Here is a 20135-nt window from a genome sequence, read left to right as displayed (position 1 = left end):
CCGCACCCCCCACACCCCTTTCCCCCTGAGAATTGTCAGTCCACTCTCTTTCTATGTCCCTGATTCTATTATATTCACCAGTCCATTCTGTTCTTCAGATTTTTTATTCACTTGATTTTTAGATTCACTTATTGGTAGGTATGAATTTGATGTCATTTTGTTGTTCATAATTTTTATCTTTACCTTTTTCTTCTTCTTCCTCTTCTTAAAGAATACCCTTCAGCATTTCATGTAATCCTGGTTTGGTGGTGATGAACTCCTTTAGCTTTTTCTTATCTGTGAAGCTCTTTATCTGACCTTCAATTCTGAATGATAGCTTTGCTGGGTAGAGTAATCTTGGTTGTAGGTTCTTGCTGTTCATCACTTTGAATATTTCTTGCCACTCCCTTCTGGCCTGCATAGTTTCTGTTGAGAAATCAACTGACAGTCGTATGGGTACTCCCTTGTAGGTAACTAACCGTTTTTCTCTTGCTGCTTTTAAGATTCTGTCTTTGTCTTTTGCCCTTGGCATTTTAATTATGATGTTCTTGGTGTGGTCCTCTTTGGATTCCTCTTGTATGGGGTTCTGTGTGCTTCCTGGACTTGTAAGTCTATTTCTTTCACCAGGTAGGGAAAGTTTTCTGTCATTATTTCTTCTAATAGGTTTTCAATATTTTGCTCTCTGTCTTCTTCTGGCACCCCACAAATTCAGATGTTGGTATGCTTAAAGTTGTCCCAGAGGCTCCTTACACTATCTTCATATTTTTGGATTCTTTTTTCTTTTTGTTTTTCTGGTTGGGTGTTTTTTGTTTTCTCATATTTCAGATCTTTGGTTTGATTCTTGGGGTCCTTTGATTTACAGTTGAATTTCTGTATATTCTTTATTTCAGACAGTGTATGCTTAATTTCTGACTGGTCCTTTTCCATTTTTTTGGCATTCTCATTAATGTCCTTGAAGGTCTCACTAAGTTCCTCGGAGGTCTCATCAAGTTTCTCGGCGGTTTTTAGAAGATTATTGAGTAACTTTATAAATGTTGTTTTGAATTCTATGTCAAGTAGTTTGCTTTCCTCCATTTCTTTCATTCGTGACATGTTTCTCTGTCTCTGCATTTTGCTGCTTCCCTGTGTTGATGGAGTGGCTTTGTGTGGTAGGTAACCTATAGGGGCCAGTAGCTCAGCCTCCCCAATCACCTGAGGTGGACGCTCTTGGTAACACCCCTTTGTGGGCTGAGTGCAAAGTCTTGGTGTAGTTAAGCCTTGATTGCTGTTGGTACACTGGGAGGAATTGACCTCCAGGCCAATTGGCTGTGAGGACCCGCTGTGTCTATAATGGAAGAACTGCTGTGCTGGAGACACGCTTATGGGGCAGGACTTGCCTCAGTGGGGCTTTGGTGCTCACTGAGTCTGCCTCTTGAATGTGTCACTTATGGATGTGAGGAGTTGAAATCTGGTGTCGTCTCGCACTGACCACTAGGAACACTGGCTTCTGGATCTCCAATGGGGTGCAGGTCAGCTACTGTCTGAGGCCACGCAGCAGGAGCTACAGCGAGAACTACAGTTTTCTCCTCTTTGCTTGGGGTTTGGAGGTTTTGGAGCTGTCGGACCAGAGCTGCAGTTTGTTAGGTTAAGCTGCGATAGGGCAGACCATTTATATGCAAAAGCCGCTGCATGGAGCTTGGGTGGATTTGTAGATTTTGCGGGGCGGGGTCTCAGGGAGTCACTAGGCTAGGGTGTGGCAAACAGCGATGGCTGCCAGTCAGCCATCTCTGTGTGTCAGCGTTTCCAACTCCCCGCGCCCCGCGCCCCAGCACAGTAAACAATGATTGCTGCGCGCACCTCTGCAAGAGAGCCACCCTCACTTTCCGACCCGATGGCAGACAGTCCATCCAGCTTCTCCCCGTAGGAGTTTGGTTCCCCTGCGTCTCCCCAGAAACTGGAGTTCAGAGTAATTGGGAGCTTGTCTCCCTTCGGGTTGAAAAAAGCAGTGCACCCAGTCACCTGCCACCAGCCCGATTCGCATGCCTCCGTACCTCAGCTTTTCAGCGCTTGTGCACGTCTCAATTCTCTTTTCTCTTTCCTTTTAGTTGTAGAGCTTCCACTCAGCCAGCTTTCCCGTGGTTCTGGGTGATAGACGTTTTGTCTTTTAGGTGTAGTTTTGAAAGAGTTGTGCGAGGCAGCAGCTTAGGTGTTTACCTATGCCGCCATTTTGGTTCGCCTCCTAATATTTTCTTAAGATTAGATTTTAAGTATGCTGATTTAAGAACAGTAGTGAAAAATAAAAAGAACAGTGGTGAGTTCCAGACTTTGTCTTAAAATATTTGTCCTAAATCCATTTCCCTACAATTAGTGATAATATAATGTTATATAATCTTATCTTGAGGTATTTATCATTTCCCTTCTTAGTGACTTTGAAAAGCAATGTATTTTACATAACATAATATTTCCTCACAGATACACCAAGTATTACTGCCAAACTAATTAGTGAACAAAAAGATGACAAAGAAAAGAAAAACCATGAAGAGAAAGAAAAAGTTAAGGCAGAAAATGGATTTCAGGACAATTATAGTGTTGTTGTTGCTTCAGGTAAGCTTTTTGGTTTTTTTATAATCTTGACTAGAGGCCCATTGCAGGAAGATTCCTGCAAGAATAGGGCTTCCTGTGGTTGGAGCAAAGCAGAGAAGGGAGCGAAGCCCGTTGAGTCCGCTGCCTGTCTCCCCTCCCGTCTCTGCTGCCTCACTCCCTTCTCCGCAGCTTTCCTCCCTTCTGCAGTGCTTGGCTTCCTTCTACGCTGTCTTCAGTCTTTGCTCCATGCCTGTGTATGCAAATTAACTTCCATCTTTGTTGGGTTAATTTGCATACTCGCTCTGATTGGCTGGTGGGCACAGAGGAGGGATGGTAATTTGCATATTTCTCTTTTATTAGTGTAGCTTTTGTTTGTGTTTCTATGCAATATAACAATTTATATTTCTAGGAATTTCATGTAATAAAGTATTAATGCAAAAAGCTGACTTATAATGATGTCTTAATACTAAATATAAAACTATTATACTGGAAATCTGTTATTCTTTGGCAGTGAAACTTATTTTATGTCCAAAGCCTGTAATATGTCATCAAGTATTGAGCTTGTGTGAATAGTTTACCTATTGCATTTGAACTTGACAGTGTATAGAGAATTATACTCTTAACTACTGTGTTAAGGGATTTTTGTGTAACCTCCCTGTTTGTTTTTTTTTAAAAAGCAAAAGTGAAATGAAAAAGTATTTATCAGATTTTATTTGTGATATTGTGTTTATTACTTAACATAAAATTAGAAAAAAATAATTGAAAGAAAATTGGTTGAAAAATGAGTTTTTGACTTTAGGTGCAGGAAGAAAAATGGCCAAGATAACTTGTAATTTGGGAGCATATATTCCTTGACATAGGTGTGACGATTTTAGTTCAAAAGACAAAGTCCACTTTACTCCTCAAATAGTAGAACTCTGTATTGGTTTATCTATTTCATCAGAGAAAAATTAAGAACCTAAGATTTCCTACACATATTTGCACGAAACTACTTTATAGTAGTAAGTGGACAGCCATCTTTATCTCATAGAATACAGTAGTTGACAGTATTTTTTATTTTTTTGGAAAATATTTACAAATGCAGCCCATTGTATTCGTGGAGTTTCATGAAGAACAAATAGAATCAGGAGATCAGATGTTAAATGAGAAGAAACATTTCTATCTTTTTGCATTGGCTAGGAATGTGGTGCTTTATTAAAATATTGTAGAAATACACTATATAGTGTGTTGGCTATATATAATTTTACTGATTCTTTACTTCTAGGGCTGAAATCCCAATCTAAACGTGCTGTGTCGGCTACACCACCGCGCCCACCATCCAGGAGAGGGAGAGCAATGCCCGATAAAATAGGAAGTGCTTCGTCAGCAGCAGACAATGCCAACAAAATAATTACTGTCCCAGTGTTTCATCTGTTCCACAAACTTTTGGCAGGTAATGTTCACAATGATAAGACATTTAAGAAATTTTAATAATCTTACAACTATGTAAATCAGATGTGTACTCACCAGAATCATCTTTAATTTGGTGCTATTAATGAGATAAATGAATTACTGACTTTGTCCATGCAGTTCCAAGATAAGTGAAACCATATCCTTTTTAACACTACTGTATTATGTTGCAAACTTATGCTGTACTTTCTAAATTTTACTGTTAATATGCCATAATATAATGAGTAAAATTAGTATTTTATAGAGTCCACAGGTTATATAGGAAGTGTGGTGAGGCAACTTTTAAATAATTAGTTCTAGTAGTAAAAGCCTTAGATGTATCATTGATAATCAAGCCGTATTTTCTCCCCAGCTAAAACATATTCTTTGACTGATATACTTTCTATTGGTCAAGGTGATAATCCACTTTGTCTCCATTTTTGTACTGTATTGTTACAAATCAAATTTCCAACTAACTTTAAATGGGTTTTCCTTCTTAGCTTTACCTGGCTGTTTATAGCAGAGGTCAGCAAACGATGGCTGGTGAACTGGAAGCCTGTTTTATAAAAATATTTTTAATTGAAATATATAGCTAACCCCATTTACTTATGTATTGTCCATAGCTATTTTCATGCTACGATGGTAGAATTAATAGTGGCAGCAGAGTCCTATGGCCTTCATAGAGTGAAATATTTATTATTTGGCCTTTAATAGAAAAGCTTTGCCAACCACAGATTTATAGGAATGTCTGTGTTTTTTGTTTGTTTGTTTCTATTTGCTGTTCCTCAGAAGATCTTAGTGAGATTGGTTAGTAACTAATTAACACTTTCTATAGACATTACTGTATACACGTGTCGGAAACAGATTTTAATTTTTGTAAACTTTGTAAGGGTAGATTTTAAATTGTTTTGAATTTGGTGTCAGAATCAAACTTCATTAAGTAACTGAGTAAGGTGAATCTAGTAAATGTATCCCACTTGAATTATAGATTTAACTTAGTAATGTCATTTATAGGCCAGCCATTGCCTGCTGAAATGACGCTTGCTCAACTTTTAACTCTCCTATATGACCGAAAACTTCCTCAAGGTTACCGCTCAATAGATCTGACTGTTAAATTGGGATCAAGAGTTATCACAGACCCAAGTCTGTCAAAAACAGATTCTTTTAAAAGACTACATCCTGAGAAAGGTATGTGTATGATACTCCTTTAAAAAGTACAGTCTGTAATCTGAGGAGGCTTACCGTTTTTTTTTCTTATATTAACGTAAATATATTTTTCTTTATGACAGTTATTTGTCAACTAGAGGCCCAGTCCACGAAATTCGTGCAGGGGGGTTGTCCCTCAGCCCAGCCTGTACCCTCTCCAATCTCGGACCCCTTGAGAGATGTCTGACTGCCCGTTTAGGCCCGATCATGGTAGGATTGGGCCTAAACGGGCAGTCGGATATCCCTCTCACAATCCAGGACTGCAGGCTCCCAACTGCTCTCCGGCCTGCCTTCCTGATTGCCCCTAACTGCTTCTGCCTGCTATCCTGATCACCCTCTAACCACTCCCCTCCCAGCCTGATCGATGCCAAACTGCTCCCCTGCCAGCCTGTTTGCCCCTAACTGCCTTCCCGTGCAGGCCTGGTCACCCCTAACTGCCCTCCCCTCCAGGCCTGGTACCCCCTAGTTGCTCTCCCCTGCAGGCCTGGGTCCCCCGCAACTGCCCTTCCCTGCAGACCCAGTCACCCCCAACTTCCCTCCTCTGCCAGCCTGGTCACCCCTTACTGCCCTCCATTGCAGGCCTGGTCCCTCCCAACTGCCCTCCCCTGTTGGCCATCTTGTGGCCATCTTGTGTACACATGGGGGCATCCATCTTTTTTTTTTTTTTTTTTTTAATATATTTTATTGATTTTTACAGAGAGGAAGGGAGAGGGACAGAGAGTTAGAAACATCGATGAGAGAGAAACATCGATCAGCTGCCTCCTGCACACCCCCCACTGGGGATGTGCCCTCAACCAAGGTACATGCCCTTGACCGGAATCGAACCTGGGACCCTTCAGTCCACAGGCCAACGCTCTATCCACTGAGCCAAACCGGTCAGGGCAGGGGGCAGCCATCTTTGACCACATGGGGACAGCCATCTTGTGTGTTGGAGTGATGGTCATTTTGCATATTACTTTTTTATTAGATAGGATAGAGGCCTGGTGCACAGGTGGGGACCAGCTGATTTGCCCTGAAGGGTGTCCTGGATCAGAGTGGGGGTTCCCTTTGCGTGTGGGGCAGCCAGGGCAAGGGGCCTGTGGTGGTTTGCAGGCCAGCCACGCCTCCCTCCTTCCCCCCGTGACCCAAGCAGAGGCCCTGGGATCTGGGATTTACTTATTTTCCACAATTGAAACTTTGTAGCCTGGAGTGGATCCAAGCCTTCTGCTTGCTCCGTGGCGGCAGCCATTTCTGTTGGGATTTATGTATCTTCTATAATTGAAACTTTGTAGCCTTAAGTGGAGGCCAAAGCACGTCAGGGCTGCAAAAGCTTGGCTTCCTCCATTGCCGCGGGAAACCCTAGCCTCCTGGTCTCTCCAGCTCCATGGCTGCTGCCATTTCTGTTGGGATTTATTTATCTTCTATAATTGAAACTTTGCAGCATTGAGTGGAGGCCTGGGCCGGCAAGGGCAGGTGGAAAGCTTGGCTTCCTCCATTGCCAGGGAAACCCAAGCCTCCCTCCTGCTCTCTGTGGCTGCAGCCATCTTGGTTGGGTTTATTTGCATATTCCCTCCTGATTGGCTGGTGGGTGTAGTGGAGGTATGGTCAATTTGCATATTACTCTTTTATTAAATAGGATATAAAAATTGCCATTATTTGGAAATTAAAATTAATATCTTGTTATAGTATCACTTATTTTATAAGCACCTGTGCTTTAATTTCAAACTTTATTCCTTCATGAACCATGTGAATTATTTATAATTAAAGTGAGAATTTCAATTCAGGATAAAATTTACTGATAATTTAGATAAAGTAGTATTTTATGGTGATAAATATTTTTTCCCTCAAACAAAAAGTGGGATCAGATATTTTCTTACAATTTTATTTTTACTTATTTTCCATTAAATATTTCTAAATGTGCATTTTTATTGCCTATTGTTTTCTTTTTCAAATTTAATAAATCTTTATTGTTTAGATTATTACAATTGTTCCTCTTTTTCCTCCCCATAGTTTCCCTCCACCTGGTTCCCACCCCACCGTCTGCCCTTACCTCCCCACCCCCACTTTCCTCATCCATAGGTGTACGATTTTTGTCCAGTTTTCTTCCTGCACCTCCCACACCCCTTTCCACCTGAGAATTGTCAGTCCACTCCCTTTCTATGCCCCTGATTCTATTATATTCATCAGTCCATTCTGTTCACCAGATTTTTTATTCACTTGATTTTTAGATTCACTTGTTGATAGATATGTATTTGTTCATAATTTTTATCTTTACCTTTTTCTTCTTGCTCTTCTTAAAGAATACCTTTCAGCATTTCATATAATACTGGTTTGGTGGTGATGAACTCCTTTAGTTTTTTCTTATCTGTGAAGCTCTTTATCTGACCTTCAATTCTGAATGATAGATTTGCTGGGTAGAGTAATCTTGGTTGTAGGTTCTTGCTATTCATCACTTTGAATATTTCTTGCCACTCCCGTCTGGCCTGCATAGTTTCTGTTGAGAAATCAGCTGACAATCGTATGGGTGCTCCCTTGTAGGTAACTAACTGTTTTTCTTTTGCTGCTTTTAATATTCTCTCTTTGTCTTTTGCCCTTGGCATTTTAATTGTGATGTGTCTTGATGTGGTCCTCTTTGGATTCCTCTTGTTTGGGGTTCTGTGCGCTTCCTGGTCTCGTAAGTCTATTTCTTTCACCAGGTGGGGGAAGTTTTCAGTCATTATTTCTTCAAATAGGTTTTCAGTATCTTGCTCTCTCTCTTCTTCTGGCACTCCCATAATTCTGATGTTGGTACGCTTGATGTTGTCCCAGAGGCTCCTTACACTATCTTCAAATTTATGGACTCTTTTCTTTTTTTTAAAATATATTTTATTGATTTTTTATAGAGAGGAAGGAAGAGGGATAGAGAGTTAGAAACATTGATGAGAGAGAAACATCGATCAGCTGCCTCTTGCACACCTCCTACTGGGGATGTGACCGCAACCAAGTTACGTGCCCTTGACCGGAATCGAACCTGGGACCTTTCAGTCCACAGGCTGATGCTCTATCCACTGAGCCAAACTGGTTTTGGCTGGACTCTTTTCTTTTTGCTTTTCCAGCTGAGTGTTTTTTTTTTTTTTTTTATTTCAGCTCTTTGACTTGATTCTTGCAGTCCTCTAGTCTGCTGTTAGGTCTCTGTATAATATTTTTTATTTCAGTCAGTGTATGTTTAATTTCTAGTTCCTCCTTTTTCATATCCTCGAGGGTCTCGCTAAATTTATTGGCCTTTTCTAGGAAATTCTTGAAAATCCTTATAACCTTGGTTTTGAACTCTATATCCAGTTGTTTGTTTTCCTCTATTTCTTTCACTTGTGATCTGTTTCTTTGTCTCTGCATTTTTGCTGCTTCCCTGAGTTGGTAGAGTAGCTTTGTGTTGTAGGTGTCCTCTATGGCACAGTGGTTCAGCCTCCCCAGTTACCTGAGGTGGAAATTTTTGGTGTACCCCTTTGTGGACTGTATGCTCAGCCTTGTTGCAGCTAAGTCTTGATTGTTGTTGGTATCACTGGGAGGAATTGACCTCCAGGCCAATTGGCTGTGAGGATCAGCTGTGTCTATGCTGGGAAAACTTCTGTGCTGGAGACACTCTTATGAGACAAGACTTGCAAAAGAGAGTTTAGCTTGCATGGGGCGGGGTTTCAGGGCGGAGCAGACAGCCTTGCTTTCTCGTCAGCCCTGCCTTATGAGGCCCCTGGGTCTCAGTGTCCCTCCGTAATCGCTGCAAGCACCTCTGAGAGAAAGTCGCCCTAGAGTTTCGCCTGCTTCCAGACATTCCATTTTCTCCCAGAATGAGTCGTGGTTCAGCGCCATTGGGAGCTTCTGTCTCCCTCCCGCTTTAGAATGCAGCCTTTCTCTCATCTGCTTGTGCATTCAGCAGTTAGTCCTCTCTGTGCGTGTGCCTTCTGACCTCTGCCTTCCTCAGCTGCCGAGTCTTAGTGTGCTTTCTCTTTTCCTAACAGTCCAGATTCCCCCCGAATGAGTCTGGTTTCCTAGCGTCTCGCCTGGGACCGGAGTTCAGTGCAGTCGGGAGCTTCCTTCTTCCTCCCGCTTTAGAAAGTCAGCTGCCATCCTCTCCGCATGCGAGTCTCCGTACCTCAGCCTTTTGCAGCTCCTCTGAGTCTCAATGTGCTTTCCTCTTTTCTTCTAGTTGTAGAATTTCCACTCAGCCAGCTTTCCTGTGGTTCTGGATGGTGTCCGTTTTTTCTTTTAGTTGTGGTTTTGATATTGTTGTGTGAGGCAGTTTAGGTCTTTACCTATGCCGCCATCTTGGATTCTCCGCCTATTTTTTTTTCTTATGGTTAGAACAAAATTGATTTTTTTCCCTAGTTGTTGAAAAATTCTGATTGTTTCCAGTTTTTTTTACTACTATTAATGCTATTTGAGCCATGATTTTCATAGTGTGCATATGGTATAATCTTATTTAACTTCAGTTTTTCCCATGATTAAAGTTCAATATTTAATTATTATTAGCCTTTTGTCTTCTTTACTAAATTTTAGCTCCTTTTTTTTTTTCAGCCCAAAATAATTTGTCTTTCTTAATGTTTATTTGACCTCGGTATTGTGAACATACAACCTTTTGATTTTCCTTTGTGAGTGATTCAAAGCTAAACCGGTATGGCATAATTTTTAGTTTTCAGTAAGAAGTTTATTATTATTCATTTTTTCCTATTTGAATGCCTTAGAGCTCAACATATTACTATTTGCTGTGAGTCTCTAACTTATTTAGACGATGCCAATGATACTGGTCTTTGGGCCATACTTTGTAGCAAGACTATAGGAGGCAACTTCAGAAGTCATTTAAACATTTTTTATAGCATCTAGCTTTAATGTAGCTATAATTGAATAACTTAATATATTTATGCTCTTTTTTTATTTAAAATTAGGGAGATGACATCTGTTTTGTAAATAAAAGAGTACTAAAGAAACAGATTCTTTCTTACCCATTTTTTAAATCTAGATCATGGAGATTTACTTGGTAGCTGTCCAGAAGATGAGGCTCTCACTCCAAGTGATGAATGTATGGATGGGATATTGGATGAATCTTTACTGGAAACCTGTCCCATTCAGTCACCATTACAAGTTTTTGCAGGAATGGGTGGACTGGCTCTTATTGCAGAAAGACTACCCATGCTATATCCAGAAGTAATTCAACAGGTACGATAAGATTCCTAATTGAATATATCATTCCATGACAAAACCCTTTGTTCTTTTGTTTGGCTTTTCACTTACTAGTTCTTTTCTTAGTTTTATTAAGAAACACACACACACACACACACACACACACACATATATATATAATTTAATTTATATTAACCTTTTGGAAGTACCCTTTAACTTAGTCTTTGAGTATTGTATAAATCTTTATGTGAATTAGGTGGTACTGAAGAAATGTTGAATGAACATATTTGCCAAACTCATTACACTGAAGCATTTACCTTGATTTTATGGTGTCACACTGTAACATTTTTGTTTCTATGATGCTTTAGGTGTGATATTAATTTCTGGATCTTACTGCAAATGGGAGAGTAAAGTAGTAGTATATACTTATGTCCAAATACATTGTCTTTTGGTGTAAATTTTTTTTCTTTTGGGTACCATTTAGGTTTTGGGTGGTTTATAAAACATTGTTTTAACCTCTTCACCTTTTCATTAATATTGCTGTTATTCTTTTATTAATGGGGGCGGGGAGTGTGGTACATATAAAGAGAGTTGTAAATATAAAGCTCTTTGTTGAATTAGGTGGGAAAATGATTCTCTCTAATATCATGTACTTAGTGTATTATATGTGCCTGCTTCAGTTTCCTAGGGTTGCTGTAATAAATTTATCACAAACGGTGGCTTATACCATGAAAATTTTTCTCTTATGGTTTAAGAAGCTGTAAGTTTGAAATCAAGTGTTAATAGAACCATGATCTCTGTGGTGGCTTAGGATACCTGTCATTAGATTTAGGGTCTACTCTAATCCAGTATGACCTCATTTTAACTTGATTACATCTGAAAAGATCCTACTTCTGATTAAGATCACATTATCAGTTCTTGGGCTCCTTGGAAAAATTCTAGGATTGGGGTAGCAAATATACAAGATAAGTCTAGATACAGAAACCTGCTTTAACGGGATCCCACTGACCAAATCTGATTCTACTTGGGCATCGAATAAAATAATAGAGTATTATAACGTATAGGATAATAGAATCTATACTGGTATTTACGTCAGTAAATGAGTGAATAAATAAATAGATGGCTAAGAAGGAATGTTTATAGTTCAGTACCAACTAATAAATGTAGAAGGAAAGATTTAGAAAATCACCACTTGACAACCACTCTAGTAATTATTGTTTTAGGCAAGAATAATAAAAATACTAGTTGTAATAGATCAAAGTTTGGTGAGAAATAAGATGTTTAAATAGTCTCAATGAATCTATCTACTTAACCTAATTAAAAAGGATTTAATAGAAATTTTAAACTAGAGATACATGGCAGACACCACCATACTTATAATACCATGTAACTCCTCAATGTTTGGAAGCTTTTAATTAAAAAAAGAAAAATTCCTTTATTGATCTTATATTTCTATATTTTAAGGAGGTAATTTGAAATCAAGTGCTTAATTCGAACCTGGTGTTGAAACATGCAAATAGTCAAACAAAGATTTATTTTTTCTTTAGGTGAGTACCCCAGTTGTAACATCCACCACTCAGGAAAAGCCAAAGGATAGTGATCAGTTTGAATGGGTGACAATTGAACAATCAGGAGAATTAGTTTATGAAGCACCAGAAACCATTGCCGCTGAACCTCCACCTATCAAGTCAGCAGTACAGACCATGTCTCCTATACCGGCCCATTCTTTGGCTGCTTTTGGATTATTTCTTCGTCTTCCGGGCTATGCTGAAGTGCTACTAAAAGAGAGAAAACATGCTCAGTGCCTTCTTCGATTGGTGTTGGGAGTGACAGATGATGGAGAAGGAAGTAAGTGTTTAGTGTTATTAATGAAATTTAACATAGGTGGGTGGTGTAAAAGTTATTCAGATCATTACCTAGTAGTCACTATTTATTACTTTCAAAGTTAAGCTATTACATGACTGGTTGTTGGCAAGTTAATTCCAATAATAGATATAATAACTATTTTTAAAATCTTCATTTTATTTATAATAAATCTTTAAGTAAAATAATTACATTCATTCATTCGAAAGGTATTTACTGAGTGCTTATAAATTGCTGGGCATCATTGTAGGGATTTAAAGATGAAGCTGGTATTTTGCTATCTTCAAGTAGCTAGTGTCTTCCAGTAATAGCAATGAGGAATGTGTGTAAATATACAGATCTCACAAGTTATAAAGCCTTGAGATCCCTGGCCAGTGTGGCTAACTTGGCTATCCGTCATCCAGTGCTCTGATAGGTTGCTAGTTTGATTCCCGGTCAAGGCACATGCGCAGGTTGTAGGCTCAATCCCCAGTAGGGGAAGTGTGTGAGGCAACCAATATTTCTCTCAAAAAAAAAAAAGCATTGAGGAAAACCAAGATGGCGGCATAGGTAAACACCTAAACTGCTGCCTTGCACAACAATTTCAAAACTACAACTAAAAGACAGAACGGACACCATCCAGAACCACAGGAAAGCTGACTGAGTGAAAATTCTACAACTAGAAGGATAGAGAAAAGCTCACAGAGAATTGGAGGTACGGCAAAGGGTCTTTGTGCGCGCGGAGAGGAAGGGCGGCTGAGAGCCTGGCTGACTTTCTCTGGCGGAAGGGGGAAGGGAGCCCCCGACCACACTGAACCCCAGTTCTGACTGCACTGAACCCCTGTTCCGGGCGAGCCCCTGGGGACCCACGCTCTTGTGGGGGGAGTCTGGATTCTCAGGCGGACACTCGGGAGCCGGGGAAGGCGGAGGACTGAAAGTCCTCGCGCCAGTGCGCACAAAGGCTGCGGAGGCTGCCACAGGCTTTCCCTAGCGGAAGGGAGTGAGAGGCTCCTGACGGCACTGAACCTCAGTTCTGACTGAAGTGAGCCCCAGTTCTGACTGCAGTGAACCCCAGTTCCAGGCGAGCCCCTGGGGACCCACGCTCTTGTGGGGGGAGTCTGGACTCTCGGGCGGAGACTCAGGAGCCGGGGACGGCGGAGGTCTGAAAGTCCTCTCGCGCCAGTGCGCACAAAGGCTGCGGAGGCTGCCACAGGCTTTCCCTAGCGGAAGGGAGTGAGAGGCTCCTGACGGCACTGAACCTCAGTTCTGACTGAAGTGAGCCCCAGTTCTGACTGCAGTGAACCCCAGTTCCAGGCGAGCCCCTGGGGACCCACACTCTTGTGGGGGGAGTCTGGACTCTCGGGCGGAGAATCGGGAGCCGGGAAGGCAGAGGACTGAAGGCACACACGTGCGCGCAAGGGCAACGCTGACGGGAAGCCAAGACTGAGACCCCACCCCATCCAAGCTGAGCACAGAGGCTATTGCAATTTGGCAAGTCTAATCCTATAAGGCTGTCTCCAGCACCGGACTTCTCCCAGCATAGACACAGCTGATCCTTACAGCCAACTGGCCTGGAGGTCAATTCTTCCCAGTGATACCAACAACAATAAAGACTTAATTACAACAAGGCTGTACACACAGTCCACAAAGGTGTGCACCAAGAGTGTCCACCGCAGGTTAACTGGGGAGGCAGACCCACTGGGCCAAATTGGAAACCTAGCACACAAATCTACCAACTCAGGGAAGCAGTGAAAATGCGGCGTCTAAGAATCAGATCACAAACAAAAGAAATGGAGGAAAACAAACGACTGGATATAGAATTCAAAACCACGGTTATAAGGCTTTTTAAGAATATCCTAGAAAAGGCCGATAAATATAACGAGACCCTCGAAGATATGAAAAAGGACCAACTAGAAATTAAACATACACTGACTGAAATAAAAAAATATTATACAGAGACCCAAAAACAGACAAGAGGAACACAAAAATCAAGTCAAAGAATTGAAATACAAAGAAGCAAAAAACACTCAACCGAAAAAGCAAAAAGCAAAAAAAAAAATCCAAAAAGTTGAAGATAATGTAAGAAGACTCTGGGACAACTTCAAGCGTACCAACATCAGAATTATGGGGGTGCCAGAAGAAGAGAGAGAGCAAGATACTGAAAACCTATTTGAAGAAATAATGACCAAAAACTTCCCCCACCTGGTGAAAGAAATAGACTTACAAGTCCAGGAAGCCCACAGAACCCCAAACAAAAGGAATCCAAAGAGGACCACACCAAGACACATCATAATTAAAATGCCAAGAGCAAAAGACAAAGAGAGAATATTAAAAGCAGCAAGAGAAAAACAGTTAGTTACCTACAAGGGAGCACCCATACGACTGTCAGCTGACTTTTCAATAGAAACTATGCAGGCCAGACGGGAGTGGCAAGAAATTTTCAATGTGATGAATAGCAAGAACCTACAACCAAGATTACTCTACCCAGCAAAGCTATCATTCAGAATTGAAGGGCAGATAAAGAGTTTCACAGACAAGAAAAAGCTAAAGGAGTTCATCACCACCAAACCAGTATTATATGAAATGCTGAAAGGTATTCTTAAAGAAGAGGAAGAAGAAAAAAGGAAAGATAAAAATTATGAACAACAAATACATATCTATCAACAAGTGAACCTAAAGATCAAGTGAATTAAAAACCTGAGGAACAGAATAATCTGGTGAATATAATAGAATCAGGGGCATAGAAAGGGAGTGGACTGATAATTCTCAGGGGGAAAGGGGTATGGGGGGGTTCATAAAGAGACTGGACAAAAATCATACACCTATGGATGAGGACAGTGGGGGGTAGGTAAGGGCAGAAGGTGGGGTGGGAAATGGGTGGAGGGGAGCTATGGGGGAAAAAAGGAGAAATTGTAATAATCTGAATAAAGATTTATTTAAAAAAAAAAAAAAAAGCATTGAGAGAGCTACAGCATTATGGAGTCCCTCAGGTGTGAGATGATTTTTTCACTACCCGGTGATGTGAATAAAGTGGCATAGCAGGATTTAGTGGAGCCATGAAGGATAGTCAATTGAGGTTGTGATGAGAGTTATTTTAGAAAGAAAGAATTGTTTGAGCAGTATTTGTATTCTCAGAATACAGGGTATCCCCCCCAAATGTATTCACACTTGAACAGCTAACAGCTCAATTATGAAAATGAAATGTATTTTAAGAAACACTACCTTTATAACGATTCAGAGTGTATATATACATTTTTGGGGGGATACCTTATATATGAAAAATGATAAGATAGCTCATGAAAATTTGCATAAAAAGCAGCACTCAAAGCTCATTTTAAAAGCTAATATAGGGCCCTAACCGCTTTGGCTCAGTGGATAGAGCATTGGCCTGCGGACTCAAGGGTCCCGGGTTCGATTCCGGTCAAGGGCATGTACCTTGGTTGTGGGCACATCCCCAGTAGGTGGCGTGCAGGAGGCAGCTGATTGATGTTTCTCTCGCATCGATGTTTCTAACTTTCTATCCCTCTCCCTTCCTCTCTGTAAAAAATCAATAAAATATATTTTTTTAAAAAAAAGCTAATATAGGTAACAAATCATGGAAAGCCTTATAAAGATTTTATTCTAAAAAGCAATGAAGATTTATTATTAACATTAAATAAAGTAGTGATGTGATGAAAATTTTTTAAAGGTGAATTTGGCAGCAATATTTAGATTAAAGCGAACAAATGAGGAAAATAACAATATATAATAATGTGTTTTATAATATAACTAGAGGCCTGGTGCACAAATTCGTGCATGGGTGGTGTCCCTCAGCCTGGCCTGCTATCAGGGCCAATCGGGGCAGACTGGCCGGGAGGAGGGACCGTGGGAAGTTGGTTGGCCATGGGAGGTTGGCTGTGGGAGTGCACTGACCACCAGGGGTAGCTCCTGCATTGAGCATCTGCCCCCTGGTGCTCAGTGCGCTTCATAGCTACCGGCCGGTCATCCCGTCCTAACTGTCGCTTAGGCTTTTATATATATAGACCAGTGGCCTGGTGCATGAAATTCGTATGGGAGGTGGGTTCCCTCAGCCCAGCCTGCACCCTCTCCATTCGGACATCCCTCTTGCAATCTGGGACTACTGGCTCCTAACCGCTCACCTGCCTGCCTGCTTGCCTGATCACCCCTAACTGCCTCTGCCTGATCGCCCTAACTGCCCTCCCCTGCCGGCCTGATCTCGCCCCTAACTGCTCTCCCCTGCTGATCTGATTGCCCTTAACTGCCTCTGCCTTGGCCCCCATCACCATGGCTTTGTCCGGAAGATGGCTGGTTGCCCGGTCTAATTAGCATATTACCCTTTTATTAGTATAGATAGATTATATAGGATAGGATTGCTTAAATGGGGTGGGGGGCTTTTTCAGTAGGAGGAGGTGCTATTGGCAGACAAAAATACATAATCCCTATATCTGAACTAATAGCCAGCCATATGCACTATAGTGCCAAACTGGTCATTAAAAAATTGAACCGCTTTCTTACACCTTAAACCAAACAGCTGTTGCTCTTAAAACCCCTCCTCCGCCCCGACCTTAGGTTCTGCCTTATCAGTTCACCCAGATTTGGTTTTGATTGGCTGGTTTCTATGCCAGTCAGTGTCTCCAGGCCTATCTCCGGGCCTGATCAGAGAAGCGGGGCTGATCAGCAGCAGTCCCTGGCTACTGGCAAGCAGGCTGAACTGCTGACCTCTCGGAGAGAGAGGCTCAGCCCCCTCGCCAGTCCCCGTCCACCCCAGCCTGCTGCACGCAGCCTGGCATTTGGTCGTCCCTCTGGTCGTTTTTGACGTGATGGACTCTGGGTTTTTATATATTAGGATTTTATGTATGTGTGTGTGTGTGTGTATGTGTGTATGTGTGTGTGTGTGTGTGTGTGTGTGTGTGTGTATTAAAGAGTAATAACATAAAACTATGGTGATTATTTCCAGTGGGCTGGTAATTTTAATAGAAAGAAACAAAGAAAAATCCCAGTAAGGGTAGTAGCCTGGCAAGTAGATTTTCATTTGGTTTGCCTCTAATTCTTCAGTTAATGATTATTAAATTAGAAAATTGGTACATTTTTGTTATTTTAAAGTCACAGAGAGAAGGGTAAGAACCATTGTCTTTTAGAATTCTATTGTAATATAGTAGATACAACCTTAAACAGAAAAGGAAATAGAATTGCCTTTATGCTATTTCAGACTATTTTTAGTTACTATATGATGAGTGGTTATTAGAAATCACAATTCTGACATGCCTTTCTGCAGTGATTGTCTCATCCACAATTCATGTTTTTGATGTTTTATTTTTGCATTTAACACTCCTTTCTAGCTAAAACAAATTAGAAAACTATATTGCAAACAAAACAAAATAGTTTACCTTTATTACCTGTTTATAGTTTAAACTGCTTCCAAGTCAAGCACACTTACTTTCATACTGTTGTATGAAACTTTTCATGTTTGTTTTTACTTGTTAGATTTTAGTATAAATTCTAGCTTATAGTAAATTTAACATAGTCTAGCTATTAACTATCATATGAATATATTTCAAGATTTTTTTGTAGTTTATATATGATGTCTTTCAGAGCTTTTCCAGACATTATTTATTATTAAATTTTAAGTTATTCACTATTGTATTTGTGGTATTTGGGTTGTTTCCTAATAAATGTAGTGATACAATTTTCTAATACATTGTCATTATTTGTGATCCTGTATATTGTTTCTTATTGTGTTTTAAAATATTTTTAATTTTGAGTTCTTTTTTAAATCTAGGTCATATTCTGCAATCTCCATCAGCCAATGTGCTTCCAACCCTTCCCTTCCACGTCCTTCGTAGTTTGTTTAGCACTACACCTTTGACAACCGACGATGGTGTGCTTCTGAGGCGGATGGCGTTGGAAATTGGAGCACTACACCTCATTCTTGTCTGTCTCTCAGCTCTGAGCCACCATGCCCCTCGAGTTCCAAACTCTAACCTCAATCAAGCCGAGGTAGGTTCAGTTTTAATTTTTTAGATTATGAAACCTAATTTAATTCACAGAGTACAGAATGTAGTTTTTTCCCGAAGTAATCAGGAAGGCAAATTTATTAATGGCATAAGTAAATTTAATGAGGATACAATATACAGGTTCAAAAATGTAGTTACAACATAACTTCCATCAATAACATAAAATGAGCTTATTAATGATACTTTTTAGACTAGCAGCAAAAAAGAAAATATCTATAAATCTGAAAAATATGTGTACTTCATAAAATTTATAACATTTTAAAAAAAGAAACACTATTACAAACTTTTATTGTCTAAAGCACTACTAAGAAATGAAAATGAAATCTACCGAATGGGACACTATGTTTATGTATATATGATAAGGAGTTTATATCCAGAATATTCAGAGAACTTCAAAAATTCCCAAAAGGCAGGAAACCCAATAGGAAAATAGATGAAAGGTTAGAATGGGCACTTTATAAGAGAGGCAATTTAACCAATAAATGTGAAAAAGTGATCTGTTTCCTTGGTTATCAGAAAACCTCTAATACACTATAATTGCACACCCATCAGAATGTGTAAAATTACTAAAAACAAATATGATTCTATTGTCATTTGTAATAATGTAAAGGTAATAGAATAGATGAAATAAATAGTATAAAAATAGTAGAATGGATAAAGTAATTGTCTACTATGTAATGGAATACTTTAGCCAACTACACATAACAGTATTGATTAATTTGACAAGCAAACTAAAATTCTAGTTTGGTATATAAGGTATATATGCAGCATGGTTCCACTTAGATAATGTTCAAAAATTAGAAAAAATAGAACTATAGTGACTAGGGTGTCATGCTTAGGTAGTAAAATGATAAAAAGAATAAGGTAGTTATGAGTATAAAAATCAGGAGGATTCTGTCCAGTGTGGGTCAGTAGTTAAGCATCGAGTTATGAACCAGGAGGTTATGGTTCCATTCCTGGTCAGGGCACATGCCCAGGTTGTGGGCTTGATCCCCAGAAAGGGGTGTGCAAGAGGCAGCTGAGCAATGATTCTCATCATTGATATTTCTATCTTTCCCTTCTCTGAAATTAACAAATATATGTATTTTTAAAAATCAGGATGAATGAGGTTGTGATGAATAGGAGATGGAATGAGGGCAATTTCTTACATGTAATGATCTCACTCTTGACCTGCATGGTTAAAATTGTGTTTATAATTAATTAAACTTGATCTGTTTGTTTTATGTTCCTTCTTTATATATATTATACTTCACATTTATAAATTTTTAAAAAATAGCTATTTTTATCAGTAACCGTAATTATTCTATTGGTAATGTTTATATGGTAATAAAATTTTTATGATTTATTTATCAGTTTATTTTATAAAATGTGAAAGATGGAATTTCTTAGTCACAGTTCCATAAAACTGTATTGCAGATCAGTTCTGAGAGTATTGTTTGTACATAATATCCTTTTATTTTTTTAAAGTAATAATTGCCAATGATGTGAGAGTACTAGTATATGAAATTTAATGAAAATTCTTTAAAGGAGGTTTGTTGTTACAGAATTAATTTTACAATCCACAAAAGTAATAATAAAGAATTGAACTTTACAGAGTTTGAGATTATTTTTAAAAAACCAATACGTCTCAGTCATTTTTTCTGTCTCTATATCATTCACATTTTTAATATGTTCTCTATTCCCAAGATTTTTTTACACATCACTTTCTGAACAAGAAAGAAATTAAGAATTACTCCTAGAAATAGAAGCAATCTTGCTTAGTGTGATTGAAAACTTGTGACAGCCATCATGGAATTCTCCTGATGGATGCTTTATTATATACCTTAAAAGATCTGGTTCACGTCCCTATTCCTTTCACTGTTTCTCTTCTAATTTTGAGTCATTGACTCTCTTGGCATTAAGGTGCTTTACTCCATTTTTTCCTAATATATATATTCAATCTTTATTGTTGAGATTATTACAGATACACCTCTT

General features: G+C 39.6%; 1 protein-coding gene across 7 annotated transcripts in view; it reads left to right on the top strand.

The window, feature by feature from the left end:
* Positions 1 to 20135, top strand: part of BIRC6 (baculoviral IAP repeat containing 6) — a 194526-nt gene that overhangs the window by 142970 nt on the left and 31421 nt on the right. For all 7 annotated transcript variants that reach the window (XR_013961518.1, XM_080686115.1, XM_080686117.1 and 4 more), the window contains 6 exons: positions 2431 to 2562; positions 3806 to 3973; positions 4984 to 5157; positions 10145 to 10341; positions 11853 to 12153; positions 17927 to 18144. Coding sequence is in view for 6 of the 7 variants with exons in the window: in XM_080686115.1 (XP_080542241.1) it covers positions 2431 to 2562; positions 3806 to 3973; positions 4984 to 5157; positions 10145 to 10341; positions 11853 to 12153; positions 17927 to 18144 (1190 nt within the window). In the remaining variant the exon portion in view is untranslated. The remainder of the gene's footprint in view (positions 1 to 2430; positions 2563 to 3805; positions 3974 to 4983; positions 5158 to 10144; positions 10342 to 11852; positions 12154 to 17926; positions 18145 to 20135) is intronic.

Source organism: Plecotus auritus, assembly GCF_963455305.1.
Source record: "Plecotus auritus genome assembly, chromosome: 8".
NCBI lineage: Eukaryota > Metazoa > Chordata > Mammalia > Chiroptera > Vespertilionidae > Plecotus > Plecotus auritus.
The sequence above is the reverse complement of the archived record's forward strand: the minus strand, read 5'-3'. Positions and strand labels throughout refer to the sequence as shown.